Source organism: Mchenga conophoros, linkage group LG20 (genome assembly GCF_057382185.1).
Source record: "Mchenga conophoros isolate Kocher_MC1m ecotype Shallow Benthic linkage group LG20, M_conophoros_male_GT1.1, whole genome shotgun sequence".
NCBI classification, from domain to species: Eukaryota; Metazoa; Chordata; class Actinopteri; order Cichliformes; family Cichlidae; genus Mchenga; species Mchenga conophoros.
This window is the reverse complement of record NC_140545.1, coordinates 33436892-33457186: the sequence shown is the minus strand read 5'-3', so window position 1 is coordinate 33457186 and position 20295 is coordinate 33436892. Positions and strand designations below refer to the sequence as shown.

At 41.9% G+C, this 20295-nt stretch overlaps 1 protein-coding gene across 2 annotated transcripts; it reads left to right on the top strand.

Annotated features, from left to right (window-relative positions):
• Nucleotides 1–5171: 5171 nt before the first annotated feature.
• On the top strand, nucleotides 5172–20202 carry irak1 (interleukin-1 receptor-associated kinase 1). Of its 2 annotated transcripts, none has more exons than XM_085259960.1 (15): nucleotides 5172–5515; nucleotides 9365–9533; nucleotides 11233–11276; nucleotides 11365–11438; nucleotides 11545–11721; nucleotides 14128–14192; nucleotides 14297–14408; nucleotides 14917–15038; nucleotides 15867–16071; nucleotides 16877–16945; nucleotides 17502–17589; nucleotides 17680–17774; nucleotides 18052–18676; nucleotides 18787–18885; nucleotides 18976–20202. In XM_085259960.1, the coding sequence occupies exons 1-15, from the start codon at nucleotides 5404–5406 to the stop codon at nucleotides 19053–19055; spliced, it is 2136 nt and encodes a 711-aa protein (XP_085116086.1). In that variant the 5' UTR covers nucleotides 5172–5403; the 3' UTR covers nucleotides 19056–20202. The 2 variants fall into 2 exon arrangements, with proteins under 2 accessions (XP_085116086.1, XP_085116085.1); XM_085259959.1 differs by having other exon boundaries at nucleotides 5173–5515; nucleotides 9365–9532; nucleotides 11130–11276.
• The last annotated feature ends 93 nt before the right edge of the window (nucleotides 20203–20295 follow it).

Here is a 20295-nt window from a genome sequence, read left to right as displayed (position 1 = left end):
GGGCTTGGGATGTTCCTCAAAGTGCATTAGAATGAGAACGCTGAAGAATCCCTGAACGGTTCGATCTACGTTCCAATCCTCACCTATAGTGATGAGGTTATGACGAAAAGAATTACATCACAGATAAAAGAAGCTGAAATTAGTTTTCACCACAGAGTTCAGAGAAGCCCCCCCCCCAAATCATCATCAACAGCGCTGCTGTGGAGAGAGTGAACAGCTTCCGTTTCCTAGGTGTACATCTAGCAGAGGATCTCACATGGTCAGTACAGGTCAGTACACATAAACAAAACAGTGAAGAAGGCGCAGCAGCGCCTCTTCTTTCTCAGGAGACTAAAAAAGATTTGGCATGAGCCCCCGCATCCTCAGGACCTTCTACCGCTGTGCCATTGAGAGCATCCTCACTGGATGCATCACCACCTGGTATGGCAACAGCACTGCTTACAACTGCAAAGGTCTTCAGAGAGTGGTGCAGTGTGCCAAAAGGATAATTGGATGTGAGATTATCTCCCTCCAGGACATCTACAGGAAGCGGTGCCTGAGGAAAGCGGGGAGGATCATCAAGGACTGGGGAAAAGACTGTCTTGAATACCCTGTTGCTGCCACAGTGACCCATCTTAACCCTTTATTTAAAAATGAAGTGAAAGTTGTTAAGAGTAAAAGCTTTTTTGGAGGCTTGTTTAGCACACATTAAAACCAGATTACCTGCAGAAGAGCCAAACACAAACACAATGCCCCGGCAATCTGGCTGCACTGTGGGTAGACCCACACGGTCCATTATTGGCAGCCCACTGTAGCAAGTACTAGCATAAAATGAGGGCACACCTGGACCCCACTGTGGGTCTGCAGCATACCCACGGTGTGGACCCAGGTGTGCCCCACATTTCAGACTGAGACCCAGTGGGCTGACTACCTGGCCACCACAATCCAGGGCACATTACCACCGCCAACTGGTATGGAGTGTGACTCTTAATTTTTCAATGAATATTAAAAAAAAAGCAAATTTTAGCCGCTTCCTTAAGTATAATTTCTGTCTTGAAATTGTGTCAGTCTGCGTACACATTTCCGTTTGAACTGAGAGGGGTTTTCACTCACCACAGATGCGCTCCTGTGCAGTTCTCCAAAATCTCCACTATCCGTAGGCGTTGGATCTGCCAAATCCTGATTGGATGATAAGTGGGCTGGAAGAGGGAAGAGAGCAACAGCGGCGTTCACCAGGAACTGGAGACACACAAAGCAAACACTGAAGCTCAAAAATAAAGCATGAAAAGCACAGACAGTGTCTGCAGTGGACACTTTTTATTATTTTTAAAACTTGATTTCATTTCAGCTCTTTGTAACTTTGCCCTTTTCCTGGGCTGGCAGACAGACCAACAACAGCTGACGAACCAACAAAGAGTGAAAGTGACCCACAGGCCAGCTGTACCACATATTTTGTGTGCTGCCTCTATCTATAACAGAGCGTGCTGTAGGTAGACGGGCCATCCTCGAGCTGCCAGCGGCCTGTGAACGCATTCCCTCTGCTGAGCCATAAATTCCACTTCATTCACATGTAGTTTGACCTATCAGCCTCGACAAAACAAGCGATATAAAGGCATAAATCAATACAGTTCCAGCCATTAACAATTGTGAAGCTGTTTTGGAAACTACTAAACAACTTATAACCAATCCCCATCCCAAGGTCCAACCCAATATATATTATTGGCTGTGGCTACAATGTAGCTTGCCATCACCAGTGTGTGAATGGGTGCTTGAATGTGTGGATGACTGGTTGTGTAAAGCGCTTTGGGGTCCTTAGGGACTAGTAAAAGCGCTATAGAAATACAGACCATTTACCATTTAAAAAAAAGATACTCAAAATTAGGCAAGTCCAGTTGTTTTCAAGGAATTAAAATAAATGATAAAAAACTGCCACATCTGTAAAAACTTATTAGTGTTCCCTCTGAGTCTGAATTAGATTTTTTCCAGTTTTTATAAAAAAAAAACAACATTTAACATATTTCAGCCAAAGTGATGTAGCTGCAGGATGAAGAGCTTTCAAGGACAGCAAAATTCTACAGTGCACCAACAGTGACTGCATGTATAAATGAATGTAAACCACTTCACTGTGGATCCACTTGCCCTCAAAGGGGTGAAAAAACCCAACAACAATAAACTCAAATCCTATCAAACAAATAAGCCTGACTTGAAAATATGAAAATTGGACATTCTCTGATATCTTTTACTTCTTGCCTGTGTGGACCTATACAGGATAAACAACAGTTTTGCCTGTTGGGGTCCCTTTGTGGGTTTTCTGTGGGCAAACACACTATGGGTTGACCCACAGAAAACCGTCATGGGGGCCCTGTGGGCCCTGTGGGCCCTGTGGGCTAAAAACACCATGGCACCCACACAGGATGACCACAGGGGGGCCAATGAGCGTTTTTGGTGGGCAAGCCAACTGTGCAACGTCACCCATTTATGTAGTATAACATGAAACTAGTGGTCAAGCCCATAAAGTCAATGAAATCATTCACTGAGGTCACAGAGCGGGGAATTATAGGGACATTTTTTTCACAATGTGCTTCCACTTGAGTCGCCCCCTGGTGGTAATTATGAACATTGCAGATTTTGTCTTTAACATGGACAATATCAGAGTCAGAGAGGAGGAAAATCCAGGGTATTCTCATTGACTAATGACCCCGTGGCACGCTCACTTTCACAGTCACATCCACGCCTCATAGTTTCAAAACACTAAGATGGCAAAAACACTCTGTTTGGCTTTCAGCAGTGGGTGGCGTAATGGGGGCACATTTTTTAGTCTTTTTTACCAATCTGTCAAAGAGGTAACTCAGAGAGCCAGACAACCGTTCATGCTCATGATCACACAGTCAATTTAGAATCACCAGTTAACCTAACTCAATGCATGCCTTTGGGCTGTGGGAGGAAGCGGGAGCATCCGGAGAGAACCCATACGTACATGGGGAGAACAAGCAAACTCCATACAGAAAAGCCCCAGACTGAATCCAAACCCACAACCTTCCTGCAATGAGGCGGCAGTGGACTGAAATGACAATTATGTAGGGACCTCAGCATTGGAGGGGACCCACAAAAATTAATTCATGCTAATTTTTTGAATTTGTCTCAATGTCCTTTAGGTCGAGTCAAGACAGCCACATAAAGGCAACGAAGACCGGAAAACAAAATCTATCACCCCTATTTTTTATTTATTTTAAACTTTTTTCATGCAATTAAGCATTTCAGTTCACCAGTGTCATGAAAAGAATAAACTGTGTAACTGTAGTTTATAGAAAGTACCTTTAAAAAACAATCAAGAAAAATCCTTAGATATGAGAGCCCAGCTGCACAGGGTGAACATGAATCCCTGCGATCTTTATGCAGTCTCATACCTGACGGATTATTAATCTGATGACAAAACCAGATTCTTAAACCTGGAATTTTTTCAAATATCTCCACTGAGGTCAGCAAAACTACCAAGCTTCTCTGTTTTTCGCCGAGACGTGACCCAGTCCTTCGGTTTCACGGTTCTACTTCATGCTGTTATTCTAGCTGTATGTGGTATTAATAATAACAGTTTGCTGTTGTTAATCCTTTGACACAAACAAACTGAACTGAGCTAATGAAGCATTCAGGCGTTTCATTCAACGACTAACATTCAAAAAAATAAGGTGAGAAAAAGGAAGTGTGAAACGTGTGTGTGTGTGTGTGTGTGTGTGTGTGTGTGTGTGATGTAATGCAATGCAATGCAATGCTTCACATTTGTCATAGTTCAGACAGGAAAATGACTCATTTTAGTCAAAGCCACAAAGAAATACTCACTTAGGACTTCCTGTAGTGAAATGAAAGTCATACGAGGTCTTTACACACATCAGTCCTGCAGGATGTAAAACAAGTATAAAATGTGGTAAGCATAAAAATTAATATAAAATAAGTTAAAATATGATGAAATCTCTTAATATATTACAATAAAGTGTGTCTTTCAGGTGACATAGCTCAATGCATTGCAGGAAACATTAATTGCAATGTGAAAATGACATTTTATAACCATAATACATCTACATGTTTTCAAAACTCTGTTTGTATTTGAATTCCATCACAGCAATCTCAGCACTGACCAAAATAACTGTGGTTTAAATCAAGCAGCTCTAGTTCTAATAATATCCTATTTTCTGACTGATAGTTAAAACAAAAAACAACAACAATCTGGAGTTTGTCATGCAGGAAATTATATTTAACCAGGAAACGGTCACAGTGGAGAAGCTGACACTTTGCATGTAAGAATGACCGATCTGATGTAATACACTGTTACAAATCATGGTATAGAGAAGAGTAATATTTGGATTTCCTGGTTATTTTTGGTGATTTAATAATCAAAAAGTACATTTTATGCTTGAGTAATTATCATTAACCCCCCAAACAAAGAATTTATATTATTTTTTTACTGAATTTTTACTGGGCTTCATAAATAAAAAATAATACATATAAACAAAATAAATAAATTGGAAATTTGGCCAAGCAAAGACTCGAATCTGGCCCCACTGGGCAGCTTTTGAAAATGTGAAGGAATAAATTTCGGACTGTTAACTGCATTTTTCTACGTTTTACAGCTGTATTTTCCACAGATAAAGACCTCTCCCATGGCCATTTATGCTTAACCAAACTAATTAGGTAATAGGTAAAAAATTAGAGTGATAAGAGATGTTGCTGTTTTTACTACTACAGAAATGTCTGTTACAAAGGATGCACAATTTTGCCAAATTTGTACCATTTTCTGCAAAAAGCTTTCTCTTTTATAATATCAGGATAGTCGATAAACTACCAAAACTTTTTTTCCAGTCATTTTACATTTTATATCTTTATGTCTTACAATTTAAACTTGGAGTCATGCTGACAGATTTTTTTCATTTACCACGACAGCTTTTCTTTATCATGTAGAAAACCTGAGATGTCCTTTTATCTGTCGGTCCGGTCCTAAGACATCTCGAGGATTAAATGTGTAATTAAACTGATTTAAACTGTCAGAAAGGGGAATTTCACTGGTGTGGTCCACTTGTGATCAAATGGGGGTGTATGTGGCTCACGAGGTAAAACATTTGTTCAAAAAAAAAGAAGTAAAAAGTGAAGAAAAAAAGTTTTAAAACAGTGCATTTATTTGGGCTTTTATTTCGGTAGTATGGAGCGGAAGCAGCTAGCTTGTTTTAGGCGGAAGCGCTGAAAGACTCAAACCTGTAGTTTGAGAGAGTTTTTGAAGTGATTGAACAGGTTCGTTCCGGGCGGTTCTGATGTGATCCAGGTCCTTGTGTGAATCTGATACCCTACATACCACCCAGAGTTCCCCGCGGTGGCCGCTGTCATCGGTTAGCCTATTAGCTTCAGCGTGGACTAACTTGTAGGAGTTAGGTAAAGATGTCGGGAGGAGACCCGAGGGCCGTATTGTACTACAACCTGCCCGCCTCCGTTGACTGTGAGTTCTGCCGCATCATGGACGGGCTGTCAAACCAGGACTGGACCCGCTTTGGTGAGTCAGAACCCGAACTTTGACTGAGAGCTAAAGGCCAGCAGCTTGGGGTAGGAGGGACGGTGGAGTCCACCGTTAATTGGGTGGACTCCAAAATAAACTCTAGCGTGTTTATTCTGTGTAACAACTTTAACTGCTGCCATGTGAAATCACTACAGAAAATGAGAATTAAACAAGCTGTGAGAGCCTCAGCTGTGATCCATCCTTCTCAGTCTGCCCTCAGGTACAGGCTTACCTGTCCCAACTATTTCCACAAAGTTGTAAAATATATAATACTATTAATAAAAGATTGCTTTAGCGTGAGTGTCAACTGAGATTAAATCAGGTACAGTTTTCTTCCGATATTAGGTCACATTTTGACTACAGTTAGCCTAAATATAGATAAATTCACCGGTGGCTGTTTTGAGGAAGTCTCTGGTAGACGTTATCTGTAAGTGCTCTTGGTTAATATTGAGTAAATACGGAGCACAAGAATGTGACAGAAACTGAAATGCCTGTGTGTTCTGACGCATAATGAAATGTGATTAGAAACAGTTTGAGGTTTCTCAAAAAATCCAGAAGTTTTCAGTTTTACTGTAAACTCTCTTAACTAAGGTTGTGCGGGTTTTATTTGACTAAAAATTAGGTAGAGCTCTGTTATGTTGGTGTACTATATTGAGCTCAGGTGACTTGAAAATCTTAAGTTTTCTTCGAATGAAATACACTTTTAAAGTTTTACATTGTATAAGCAGCATTTGGTGATGGTGGGGAGGAAGACCTCTGGCAGCTTCTCTTCTACTGAAATAGAAGTTTTACAGAAAAATGACAAAGTAAAATTTAAGCATTAGAGAACATTCACAGCTGTCAAAGTGGAACACTGAAAAGAAATACTAGAGCAGTTAGAGTTGGGAGAATTGGGAGAAAAGATGATTTAAAAAAGATTTAGATGTAGGGCTCAGAAACTGTATACAGATGATGGAGCCAGGCATTGTGATGTTATTTTGAAGCCTCACCTTTAGTGTTTTGGCCACCTGCACCTTTTCTCTGATATCACCATCAGTTCCAATTTGCATCACCCTCACAGTGATCCCCGAGACATCGCGCCTTATCCTGGTCAATATAAGCCACAAAGTTTAAAATGGTAAATGGCCTGTATTTGTATAGCGTTTTATTTAGTCCCTAAGGACCCTAAAGCGCTTTACACGTTCAGTCATCCACCCATTCACACACACATTCACACACTGGTGATGGCAGCTACATTGTAGCCACAGCCACCCTGGGGCGCACTGACAGAGGCGAGGCTGCCGGACACTGGCGCCAACGGGCCCTCTGACCACCACCAGTAGGCAACGGGTGAAGTGTCTTGCCCAAGGACAGAACAACCGAGTCCGAGCTGGGGCTCGAACCGGCAACCTTCCGATTACAAGATGAGCTGCCAACTCTTGAGCCACGCTCGCCCCTAAGGAAAATCAGTTTTTGATACTCGTTTTTTTGTTTTAACCGTGAAGGTTGGCTTGTTGTAGCTGTCAAAAAAGAGAGACAAAGTACCACTAATGTGGGCTGTTCTAGCTCATATTTTTTGCTGTTGCTGGTAATTTCATTTTTGCCCTGCTGTGGAGACGGCAGAACAAGCACTTCTTTGAAATGAAATGAAACCAGTTGTTAGAACAATAAATTGCCATCGCCTGTGCTTTTTCCTGTTTGCTCCTTTGGTCTATGTTGGGTTTTTTGCACTTCCTCCTTGTGGTAAACTCTGGTCATTTTTTTTTTTCCAAACTGAAAAGCATCGGGCCCAGTTGTTGTGTATCCCACCCACATCAGGTGATGGAGTTGTGGTTTGTGGTGGACAGCACGTGCGTTGATTATGTCCTTGAAAATCTTTCAGACGAACTCTAATGCAACACTGCAGATGAAGCACGAGTCACAAGTGTTAACCAACAGATAAAGATGTTAAAAAAAAAAAGGGGCAAATGTTGCACGCTGAATAAGACAAATAAGATCACATGCCTCAACATACAGTATGTGAGGTTACATAAGTATTTGGAGTAATTTTTTTTTTCTGTATTTTTGTGTTCTCGCCTCTGTACACTACCACGGTGAAATTTTAAAACAATCATCAAGATGTGATTCTGGTGCAGACTTTCAGCTTTAATTCGAGCGCTTTTAAAAAAGAACTGCGCTAGCTTTCAAGGAGTTACAGCCATTTTTACCCCTCAGCCGTAAAAGGCGGACGATCTGATATCCTCGTGTTGGTGTTGTTCCCTCGTCATCATAAATAATGTTGTTCCAGGTTCAACTATGCAAGTGACCAATCACCTTCTCCTGACGTCATCCGCGACCTCAAAAAACAAACGCCTTCAAAAAATCGACTTCACTTGCGAGAAGAGAAACCGCTTCTGTAAGGACAATATGTATAATGTTTACCGTTTATTAAAGAAAAGAATCCTGAAATTCAAAGAATTCAAGTTCCTGGATCGGCGGACAGAAGCGGTTTCTCTTCTCTCAAGTGAAGTAGATTTTTTTTTTTAAGGCGGTATTTTTCAAAGGCACAAAAGGGGGACGTCACAACTATGTGATTGGTCACTTGCAATGTTGAACCTGGAACAACATTTATTATGATGATGTGGGAACAACACCGACACGAGGATATCAGATCATCCGTAAAAGGCTGATGGGAATTGTCATTGCCCCGACCAGGCGGGTGGCGTGGACACCCAAGTTTATGATAACGTTAACTTGAGAACAAGGCAATGTAGGGTTTTCTAATTGATACCATAAGTCCATCTACTAACAATCTTAGACGAGCTTGAATCTCAGTGACCTCAAGGTCAAGGCCAGAGGTCAAGTTTTCTTTAATCATTGCATTCAGATGATTTTCAGAAGGAAGTCATCTAGGATTTTCAAATTGATACCATAGGTGCACGCTAGTGATTCCTGAATGTCTCTACTTTGCGAAGAACCAAAACAAATCTTCTTTTTCCTCATTTCTTCTGGAACGCCCTAATTTCCAAGTTCCGACATCTGGATTCAGAGGTATCTGGAATGCAGCATCATGCACAGTTTTAGAGGCTCAAAAGTGATTGGACAATTAACTTGGAGGCCATGTCTTGGCTAAGGGAGGCTCGTTCCTTTGTTATTTCATGACAAACTAAGACGATAAGAGATCTGGAGTTGATTCAGAGCGTTGAAATTTGCATTAACTCTCAAAAAGAGGCACAAAGAGGTGTTGATATTAATGAGGGAAGCATTATTAGGCTGACAAACACAAATAAAGCTGTTAGAGAGACAGCAATCGGCATAACAGAATGGATGCACTGGCAACACCAGAAGGCCTGAAAGATCACAGAGGACCGCTAAAGTGTCACAAAATTATCTCTGAACCAAGAAAATCACAGAGTTATCTCCTTGGTTCAGAAGATCTTCACAGCATCTTACAGAGTCAGAAACATCCTGTGTTAGGTCGATGTATCGTTGTCAAAGTCTACAGTAAAGGGATGCCTTTCTTGTACACAAACCACTGGTTACACTCAAGAACAAGAAGGCCAGATCTGAGGTTCCATGAAAACATCTGTTAAACATGTTATGGTACGGTTGTGTATGGCTACCAGTGAAGCCGGGTCACTAGTTTTTAGCAGAATGATGAACTGTGACGTGTACGAGGAAATTCTCTGTTCGGATTCAACCAAATGCTGTTTAAACTTTAGGTTTTAATATTTCACATGTTCTGTTTGTGCTGTTTTTATATTATTGCATTTTATATCTGTGATTGTTTATAGCGAGCTAGTTTTTGTCCTCTGAAGTCTGAGTGTCTGTAAAATCAGTTTACTTCATATTTCTGCAGTTTTTGATTGTACTGTTTCTGTCTCACAGCCTCGGGGATGCTGATGGATCAGAACGACGTGCGATTGGCTGAGAGGCAGGAAAGGCGGACCCACTGGGTGATGGTCAAATGCTCGAACAGGAACGTTCAAGTCGGAGAGCTGATCGACCTGCTGGAGGATCTGCAGCTGTTACGCCCCCGTGATGTCATCTTGAACTGTGAGTTTACCTCCAAACACTCATGACCTTTGACCCCGAGGGATAGTATATTAATGTTAATGCCACGGTGCACAAACTGGCTGCAGTTCAGCCGCGGTGCTTGTGAGATGGCCCTCGATGAATAGGAGTCAATAAAGAATTATTTACACCTGCATCTAGAAAAAAAAAAGACCATATATTAAAAATTCTTAAATATATTTGTTCCCAAGTGTCTTTTAAAAAGGAAAATAAGGTTTTAAAATGTGTTGGATTTCACAGATATATGCTGTAGGTGTTTACAGCTGATCACAACCAACATATGGTGCTTTGTTTTGTAAATGTCTTTTTTAAGTTGTTGGGTTTGCTCAGAGTTGTTGTCCTTTAGTTATCACTTCATCTTGAATATGCTGCCTGTTAGGGCTGCTCGATATAACGATATATATCGGATGACGATATAAAAACGTCTTTACGCTATTGTTTGTTTTCATGTTTCTGCAAGACTATGCAAAGATAAGAATAAACTTGCCTCTTATCTTTGTGTAGTCATACCACATTAGATATTAATCTTGGACAAACAGTGCTAAACAAAGCAGCATTCGCACAATAAAACCAGCACCAAAAATGAATCAATTATGAGTCTGATGAACAACTGTTTCCTCATTTCGACATGAGAAACTGTTTCTCTTTGTTTCCTTTTCCTTTCATGGAAGTTTTTATCAGTTTCTCGATCTTAGACTCTGAATTTGCTGTAAGCGAGCCAAACCAGGCTGTCATCTCATATCTAATCAAACTTTCAAGTACTGAATTACAAAAAAATACCCATAACCACAGAGCTCACTTCAAACAGCCTGAGTCTACAAACACAGTGGAGTCTTTGAGCTAATTTTTCACATTTAAAAATCAACGTATTCTTCATGATTAAAGAATTTGTCCATATAGATACTCAAGTACTTATATGTGCTCTATTGTACAGACATCAATTGCCACTGGGTCGTGTGCACATATACCCTTTTTTTTTTCTTTCACTTTTATCACTATTCAAAATGAGATGATCACAGTTACATCACACTTTGAAATCACTGATATCCCTGTGGGATAAAGACGGGCGGTCACCTGCATGTAGGATATATTATAATAACAATAACGGGGTTATCAAATTCTTTGATGAGAATTTGATAACCCCATAATTAGTCCAGTTACCTCAACAGCCAGTAGTATACAAGGTGAAAAGGAGAGGGGAACTCACGGAGATTGAATTGTTTAACTTGTTGTGACCGGCTTGACAAAAGGGATAAAAACCAATTTATAATTAAGGCATTTCTAAACTTAAGAGTTTTTGGCGCTGCGGGTGTGGACGAACAGTCAAATGCAGAACTAGAATCAGCAGATGGAATCTGATCATAAGCTTTTGAATCTTCTGAATGCTTGCTTATTAAAAGAGTGACACTTAGCACAGCATCCTCAGTGCTGTACCCCTCCCTGTACGCATATTGGTTTGATCATATTCTCCTAAAACACTTCATCACTATACGTTAGTGCAACGTGCCTGAAGTCCACGTTTTCAGTAGAACCTTTTGTATAGGACTGACTTTTTCTCATTCTGTCTCTCTGTCTGCAGGGGTGAGAAGTCTGGACCTTTACTCCTATGTTCCTGCTCCTGCTCGTCATCTTCCTTCTTCATCTCCTTTTTCTGACTCTCAGTTTGTCCCCCCTCCCAAAAAGCCTTGGGCCACGCCTATGCAGGACACCTGTAGACTGGGCTCAGGTAACACAGCATAAACAGACATTTACGTATGTCCAGTCGGCTTGTTCTGTGACGCTGATGATGTCACTACTTTATTCTGTAAATAAAGGAATAGGAGGTCCATTACCCAGACCTGCATCGCCCCCCCCGGGCCTGCGCTCTGAAGTGCAACAACGTCACCAGGTCTCTCTCTCACACGCGCATACACATTACACAAGGTTTGTTCAACAATCAATACAAATACATCACTACAACAAAGCACGATGATGGTGGTGATGTCATCCCCCAGCCCCAGGTGATGGTGGCGGTGAGCAGCAGCATCGCAGTGATGCGCCTGTCATATGAAGAGGTGTATGCTGGGACAAATGGGTTCTCCCCCTGCCTGCAGATAGGGGAGGGGGGGTTTGGAGTCGTGTACAGAGCGACTCTGAAGGACATGAAGTGCGCCGTCAAGAAATTCAAAGAGGTCAGCCAATCACAATGCAGTTCAGTCTTGAGGAGTTTTCAGACAGCGAGCGGTTTTCAGGCAGCAACAGGACTGGTACAGAAAAACTCTGCTTACAGTTTACGCTGCAGTTCGAGTAAATGTATGCACGATCCCAACCGTCTGATTATTTCTGCGCTCGAGCTAGAAAGTTAAAACTGTCGGGCACCAAAGAAATAAAAGGAAATGAGATGAAATACAAAAAAGTCAGAAATGGTGTTGCACACTTTTATTTTGAGGAAAGGGCCCTTTAAGTCTTTATGTAACCAGAGGAGTCGCCACCTGCAGGCCATGAACAATGAAGTTTAAGCAACACAAAAGTTGGAAATAGATCAAAAAGGCTGTGCAGGCTTTTGTTTTGGCTTGTCACAGCTACGGACCCTATAAAAGAAGAATGTAGCCTCCAGGCCATTTGCCATTGGTTAGTCAAGTCCCCATGACGACACCTCTAGCTAATCGTTTTAATGAGTGAGTAGTTGTTAGCCAATTAGAGTATTTTTTGATTCTTTATTTTACAAAATGATCTTCATGTTTTATTCAGTCTGACCTGGAACTAGTGACTGAGTCAAAAATGTTAAGACGAAAGGTCACAGAGCAGAAGAGTCGCCCCCTGCTGGCTGTTAGAAGGCCAGTTTAGGTAACTTGTACATTTGGTTGACGTTTTAGAGCGACCTGGAAGTCCTGCGATGGTGGTCAGGTTGGGTGGTTCCCTTCTAAAGCCCGTCTCCACACAAAATATGAGCTTCAATTTTAGCTTCTGGGTCTAAAAAGTGAAGCCATCGTAGAGGTCCTAAAGTGAGTCTGTGGGAAGACGGCGCTCTGTCAGGACCATAGTCGACACTTTACTGCTGATGTTATCATCTCAGCTTCTCGTTTCAGTCACACTTAATGAAAAATTCAGTCCATTTTGTAAATTTGGGTCATTCTAAGTGTGAGAGAGGATTTTCCAGGAAATGCTCATTGCTCATCAACATGTGTGTGACGGTGAGTGTGCACATCCTGTATCAAAACAGCAACATGGTGTCAGCAAAATGGCTCATCTCGAGGGTTCAACGTAGGGCTGGGCGATATATCGAGTTTTTTAAAAATATCGATATATTTTCATACGAGATATAAGATGTGACAATATCGTTTATATCGATATAGCCTATGTTACGTTATAATTATACTTGTGGAGCCGCAGGTTTGCCTCTCTTTCGTCCACTTTTGTCTCTACGCAACGTTACTCGGCCTCGCCTCTCCTTCACTGAACACAACTCCGCCTCCCCCATAGCTTCACCTGCAGGCAATGACAAGATGAAAGCGGAAAATCTCCGTTAGCGAGTTACCGCGGATCGTCCCGTGCGTGGGGCTGGACGGCGTCAACGTGTTAGCTAGCTAACCACGCTAATGAGCTAACCGCGCTAACGACATGCAGCCCGGAGGAGCTGCACGGCCTAAAATCCTTTCATTTTCTCAAAACTGGACAGTGCGCCTTATGTATTAATTCTGGTTGTGCTTACTGACCGCAAACCGATTTTATGTGGTACACAGCGCTCAGCAATCTGTCAAAAAATGTTTTAATATGACTTTGCTAAGCTACGGAGCTGCACCGCTTGATGGATTGTTGGAGGATTACGGCTACCGGGGAGGAGCCTCGCGGAGTGATACGTGCTGTGCTTCAACGTAATATTACCGTACTGTGTGTGTATAAGGACCATAAATGGCACCTGTTCAGAGACGTGGTGCAGCTGTGAAATCTGTCTCTTTGTTATTATGCTCAGCGTCTATTAGTTTACATTTTGACTGCACAATTGTGAGCTTTTTGTTATGCACAAAAACAACATTTTCTTTTATTTATGGACCATGATTATTTAATAAATGCTGATAATTTATTTTTAAGTAATTTCTTCATGTACATCTACGCTGTATGTAAATAAAAGTGCCCGTGTGACATCTGGGACACAGTGTGACTAAGAACTCTCTTTTTGTTCTTAACTTATGGCTTTAAAAAAAAATATCGAGATATATATCTTATATCGCCATCCAGCTAAAAAATATCGAGATATGAATTTTGGGTCATATCGCCCAGCCCTAGTTCAACGGACTTCACAATCCAATGGGTGCTGTCACGGTAGCTGCCAACATCTTTAACGTACAGTCTATGGTTTTGTCACAGACAGATTTTTAAAAACAACTGTCATTTTCGAGGTTTTTGCCGCCATGGAAACGGAGACAAAATTAGTCTGAAAGAGTCTTTTGGCTCTTTTTAGAAAAGTTAAAAGAAAAACATCGACTGATAATTAGAGAGGGGTCGACCGCTCACTGTCTGAAAAAGCCTTCTCATTGGTCCATTTTACTGCCAGGAAGTAGATTGTGATTGGTCAGAATTGCTGCTGTTTTTGACAGGACGGGCTGCTGGACTGGGCTCTGCTGAAGAAGAGCTTCCAGACTGAAGTGGAGCAACTGTCAAGGTGGGTGAAGTTCCTCAGTGAGATACAGCAGATTTCATCTGTTCTGATTAAAGTCACATGGTTGTTATTGTGTGTGTGTGTGTGTGTGTGTGTGTCCTCCTCAGATTCAGACATCGCAACATTGTGGATCTTTTAGGGTTCAGTGACGGAGGAGGGTCATTGTGTCTGATTTACAGCTACATGGAAAACAGATCTCTGGAGGACCAGCTGCACAACGTAACACATACACAGATGCACACGGCTCAGATAACTCCAGGGTTTTCACAGGTTTTCCCAGGACTCGGGTGCTTTCTGGGTGTCATAGGTGGTCATTGCTGGGTCTTTTCAGTGTTGGCTTTTGCCATTATCGCAATATTATTGCAATATTACCGAAAGAAAGCTGGCAACACTGAAACCTGATACACCCAGTGTATCGGCCTTCATCTGTTGCTCCAAGTAGATGTGAATAAAAGATTGTGATATACAAATAAATAAGATCCACTGATGGGAAGTGATTATAAATATGAAAGGCTTGTTAAATAATGATGGTAGCTCTTAAGTGTTTATTAATCACCTTTACCTCTTCATGTGCATTCTCCATGATGCTCTGTAAAAACACTCAGTCCTGCACCTGAGTTTCAGTGCTTGGGGAAAACCCCGCACACTACATAATTTACAAATGTTTATTTGTTTCGGAGGGGTGTTTATTTCCATGGGTGTGTTTATTTCCGTGTGTGTGTTTCAGGAGTGTGCGGTGCTCTCGTGGCCTCAGAGAGTCAGTGTTGTTAAAGACGCATCAGAAGCTCTGCAGTTTCTCCACTGCCCCCCTGAAGGCGAAAAGCTGCTGATCCACGGAGACGTGAAAAGGTGATCTTCACCCTGGAGCTCTTCAGTGTATTTATGAATCCATGTGTTAAATAGTTCAAAGTGAACAGCTGTATTACAGTCTTTTATTTGACATGAGTCACTGAAAAGTGCAGAAAGCAGAAGCTATACTGGATTATTTCCAGCAGGAAGAGAGAAATGACTGGAAACGATGAGTAACTAATCTGAAAGTGAGAAATATTATTTCTGCTTATAGGTCATAAATTCCCTTATCAAATTCCAGCCTTGATGATGAATTTATTTTTATTTATGTTATTGAATTGGAAGCTGCGCTAGTACCTATATAGCACTTTTCTCATTGAGCAGTCGAAGCACTTTTTACTACGAGCTACAGTCTTGCTTGTTCATACACATTCAAGCCCCTCTTCTTCCTCTTCTGCTATCTGGAGGTCGCCATCATTTTTGTTTTCCTCTGAATTGTGTGTAAAACACGTCAGCGTAGGCAGACCGTCGGGTAAAGTTTCAGTTGAAATTCATGCCTTCATTTCACAGTTCATACAAAGGTCACAGGAAAAAAACATCAAGATAAAGTTTCCGTTGAAGAAGTAATGAAATGATTTGCATGAAGTGTATTTACCGCCACATTTACTCATTTATCACAGTTGATGTGGTCCACCTGGTTATAAGGCTGAGTGATGTCAAAAAGTCATCTGTGATGTGTTTGTTGTTGTTTTTTTTGTTTTGTTTTTTAAAAGTCTGTTAGTGCGAGTATTTGCACTATGGCGACGCACTGGCAAAAACACAGCCTCTGCTTTCACCTGGTGTGTTAACCTGAACTCTTTTTCTTTATGTGCATCGGTTTCTCTCCAGCTCCAACATTTTGTTGGACAGTCACATGACGGCGAAGCTTTCAGACTTCGGTCTGGCTCGGTTTGTACCCACCGGCACCTCGGCAGCTAGCACGACATCTGTGGGTAAAACGACAACAGTGAGAGGAACGCTGGCTTACCTGCCGGAGGAATACGTGAGAGGCGGAGAGCTGGGACCCAAACTGGACGTTTACAGCTTCGGAGTGGTGAGATGTCGCAGGGCCTCAGTGCAGTATGGGAGGACTCTGTGTATTCATATAGTCCTAATTATAAAAATATTTCTGCTTTTCCAATAACGTTTTGTAGTTTGGTACAGAAACAGGCCCATTTCTATTATGACAACAGTGGAAAATTGTGTGAAACATGTATGTTTTTAATATTATAGGACTTGATTTTTAATGCAGTTAATTCCTAATCACTATGATGTGATGCTTCGATGTGGACCATGGCTAACCGTTGAGGAGTAGCAAGATTTACAGCTGCAGGCCTCAATTTTGATTGTTCCTCTAGAAAATATTTTAAACACCACAAAAGATGTAAACAAGAAGTTGTAGATTTTGAAACCGAAGCACGGAAGTTTAAAAAAAAAAAAAAAAAAGTACCTGGAAACAGAAAGACTTCAAGTATGACGGCGTTATCGTTTGATCTGTAATACTAGTATACTGTAAAGCATAATTTGCACCCTAAGCTTCAAGCTTTTCCATAAATACGTTTGAAAAGCATAATTAAATACACTAAAACATCAGCCATTAAACCATAAAAAAATATCATAAACATAATAATTTGTAGGTGGTTTTGTTTATAAAATAAGTTACAACCATCTATTAGTTAGAGAAACATCTTCGTTAGTTGTAGGCAAGTTATAGAGTTGGCAACAGGAAATATCCTGTTTTAGGAACTGACGTGAAACTGAACATTTTTATTCTGAGACCAGAAAACAGAAGAGAAACACAGCAAGTGTCTGAAAATGGTGCGTGTGTGTGTGTCCACACATCCGTGTGTGTGTTTCAGGTGCTGCTCGAGGTGCTGACTGGACGTCGAGCTCTGGAGAAAGATGGGATGGGTCGAGACAGATACCTGGTAATAGCACACACCTGCTCACACAGTTGATTTGCATATTGGGTTGTTTTGAATCTGAACAGCACGGTGGCACGGTCGTGAGCACTGTTGCCGCACAGCAAGAAGGTCCTGAGTTCAATTCCATCATCAGGCCGGGGTCTTTCTGTGTGGAGTTTGCATGTTCTCCCCGTGTTTGCGTGGGTTCCCTCCGGGTACTCCGGCTTCCTCCCACCGTCCAAAGACATGCAGCTTGTGGGGATAGGTTAATTGATTAATCCAAATTGCCACTAGGTGTGAATGTGCGAGTGAATGTGAGTGTGAATGGTTGTCTGTCCCTGTGAGTAGGCCCTGCAACAGACTGGCGACCTGTCCAGGGTGTACCCCGCCTCTCGCCCTATGACAGCTGGGATAGGCTCCAGCGACCCTGAAAAAGGATAAGCGGAAGCGAATGGATGGATGGATGAATCTGAAGCTTTGGAAAATGGCAGAATCCTTCCAAACCCGGCTGGTGTGTTTCCTTGCCGGTAACCTGGTCTGTTTGAGTCGGGCTTACCCTGGTTTTGATTCTGGTTTGCAGAAGGACCTGGTGGAGGACATCAAGGAAGGTCCGGGTGGCTCAACTGAAGCAGTTTGGAGGAAGCATCTTGACAAACGGCTGATTTCAGGTCAGTGTTTGAGCTAAGACCACAGTCCCTGTCCTTGTTGTGCCTGCTCCATGTCCTTCCTGTTACCTGTTGTGTTCACTTTCGTTGCAGGGGGTACTGCTGAGCTTACTGGTAGCCTGCAACTGGCGGATCTGGCCTGCAGGTGTCTGGCAAAACTCAGGAGGAAGAGACCGGTAATGAAAGATGTAAGAGCCAGCCACACTCACTTGGTTTCCTCTTAAACAGTTTTGTTAATCTGGACTTTGTCAGATGTAGTTTCAGTCTCTCCAGACCTCCTCAGATGTAGTTTCAGTGGTTGCAGACTTCTTCAGATGCATATCCTGTCAGTTCAGACTGGTTGTGGTGCAATTTAATTTAATCTGGACTTCTGTGACTGCTGCTTAGAGCACTCTGGAGTTCCTCAGGGCTCCTGTTTGGATCCTCCTGTTTTTCACCTCAGTGTGTTGTTTTGTTTTTTCATAGGTGTGTGCATCTCTTGAGGACGTATATAAAATGGTGAGGGAGCCTCCCTACCAGTCCTTCCCCAGACCTCCCCGCTCTCTGGACTCTAATATACAACAGCTTTCCAAAGAGCTGAGTAAACTGGGACCACTGGAGGATACCTACCAAGTGTCACAGTCAACCAAATTTTCTTCCTCTCCCTCTTTGTTCACCCTCGCCACTCCTGACCCACTTCACTCATCATCATCTCTTCCCCCGTCATCCATTTTCCCTCCTGTGTCTTCCTGTTCATTCGCTGGTCCATGTGAAACCGACGAGAGTCGAGGATTCTCCCAGTACGACCTTCGCTCTCAGCTGAGATCAAACGGGACCAGCTGCAGGTCTTTATCTCCTTCCACCAAAGCCCAGTATCGCAGTCCAGCTAGGCTCACAGAGGTTGAGTGCAACCAGCCTTCGGTGCCCACTGAGGACCAGTACAATTTCCCTCCCCAGCCCAATAGCACCAGTTTGAGTATAGCACCCGGAGCACTGAGAGGGGCCCCAGCAGGACCAGAGACTAGAGGGCAAACCACGGCAGATGCAACTGCAAGGCTCTACGGCTTCTCTCCTGCAGGGTCCCTGAAGTCAACATCTCCAGAGCCTTCAAGTATGTGAGCAACTCATTAAAGGACCACACCTTAGTTTCTTCAGACATTATTGAACACCTGTCCTAAACTTTTCTGAAACTGAAACTAGAGCCATTTCCTGTTTGTTCAGTTCAGATAAATTCCAGCAAACAGCGACTCCTGGAGAAGAAAACTCAGTACGAGGAAGGAAGGATTCGTACTCCTGAGCTGCTGTCATCTGAAAACATCTGTATGTAAACCACACTCAGGAGTTTTTATGATACCTGTTGGTTTTGTTTGTTTTTGGTTCACTCATTGTGTTTCTCCTGTGTCTGATCAGATGAAGAGAAGAGTTCTGGGGACATCAGAGGACCAGAGGAGAGCGATGAGCTGGATTATCTTCCCACTAAACACAAGTGACTGCGGTTATCTATTATGGACACAAAGTAGAGGACCAAAGATGGACAGTTTCTGGAGTGCAGCTGTGGATTTCATCATCACTAATGTTACAGAAAAAACTGCTGGATGGTGGAGCTGCTGGTGTGTCACATTTCAGACTGCTGGTGAATCTGGGTTTCATAGATTTCTCCAGCTGTGCATTTACCAAAAAACATCACTGGGTTCAAACCAAGTGATGCCCATGTCAGCGTAACGCAACATTCCTGTTGTTTTCATCCAACTGAAATTATTTATTCATTAGTCTGTAATAATTTTAAAATTCACATGGAAATATTTTAATTTGTAATTGTGTCATAAAATTCTGAAAACAGAGTACATGCTATATGCTTTGAATGCCGCAGAGTTTGAGACGATGTTTTATGTTATTGAGTGCCAACAAAAACCTGCATCTGATTGATGGCTGTTGTTGTTCAAGGAGCAAGACAAAGATAACATCAGAACGTAGCCACTGCGATCTCACAAGTTCTGCATTTTGAAGCTGTAATCTTATTATCGGCGGAGCCAGAAGATGTCATATGTGGACAGGAGGGTGAAATGTTATCAGGTACTGCTATCTGGCTTTGATGGAAAACTGCATCTATACACTGTACAGGTGGAACACTGAGACAATGCTACCTGTGAAATACAATATTAAATTTTCAGTCACCAAAACTGAAGCACAGAGAAAATATAATCAGATGACAACATTTTTGATTTGGAGCAGCCTCTAAACATGTTTATGTCTTCTATTTCTTGTAAAATTGGGCATTTTAACATTGGACCTTTTTTACTAACTTCAAAAACTGGCTTAAATTTGATTTCTCAGTGTTCCTTTTTTCTGTCTTCATTCATCAGTTGCTTGTAGCAGATGTGCCCTTAGCCTGATCCTGGAGGGGCCTAACTGAGTTCTTCTTCCCCACTATTACTTAGCCTTGCTCGCAGGGGATTATCTGATTGTTGGGGTTCTTGCCCTAACATTTATCTTACAGTATAAAACTCACTGAAGCAACTATATAACACTGAAGATAATTATTGTTAATTAACTGGTTTTACTAGTTCTTCACTTGAGACAATTTATAAAAATAGTTTGGCTGATTTAATTAATTTAATTAAACAAGTTTTTAAAACCCAGTTGTTTCGTTCATTTATTTTAGATTGCTTTAATGACATTTAGTTTCCATTTCTACTGAAAGACTGTAGCTGTGTGTTTGTGTATGTCCTG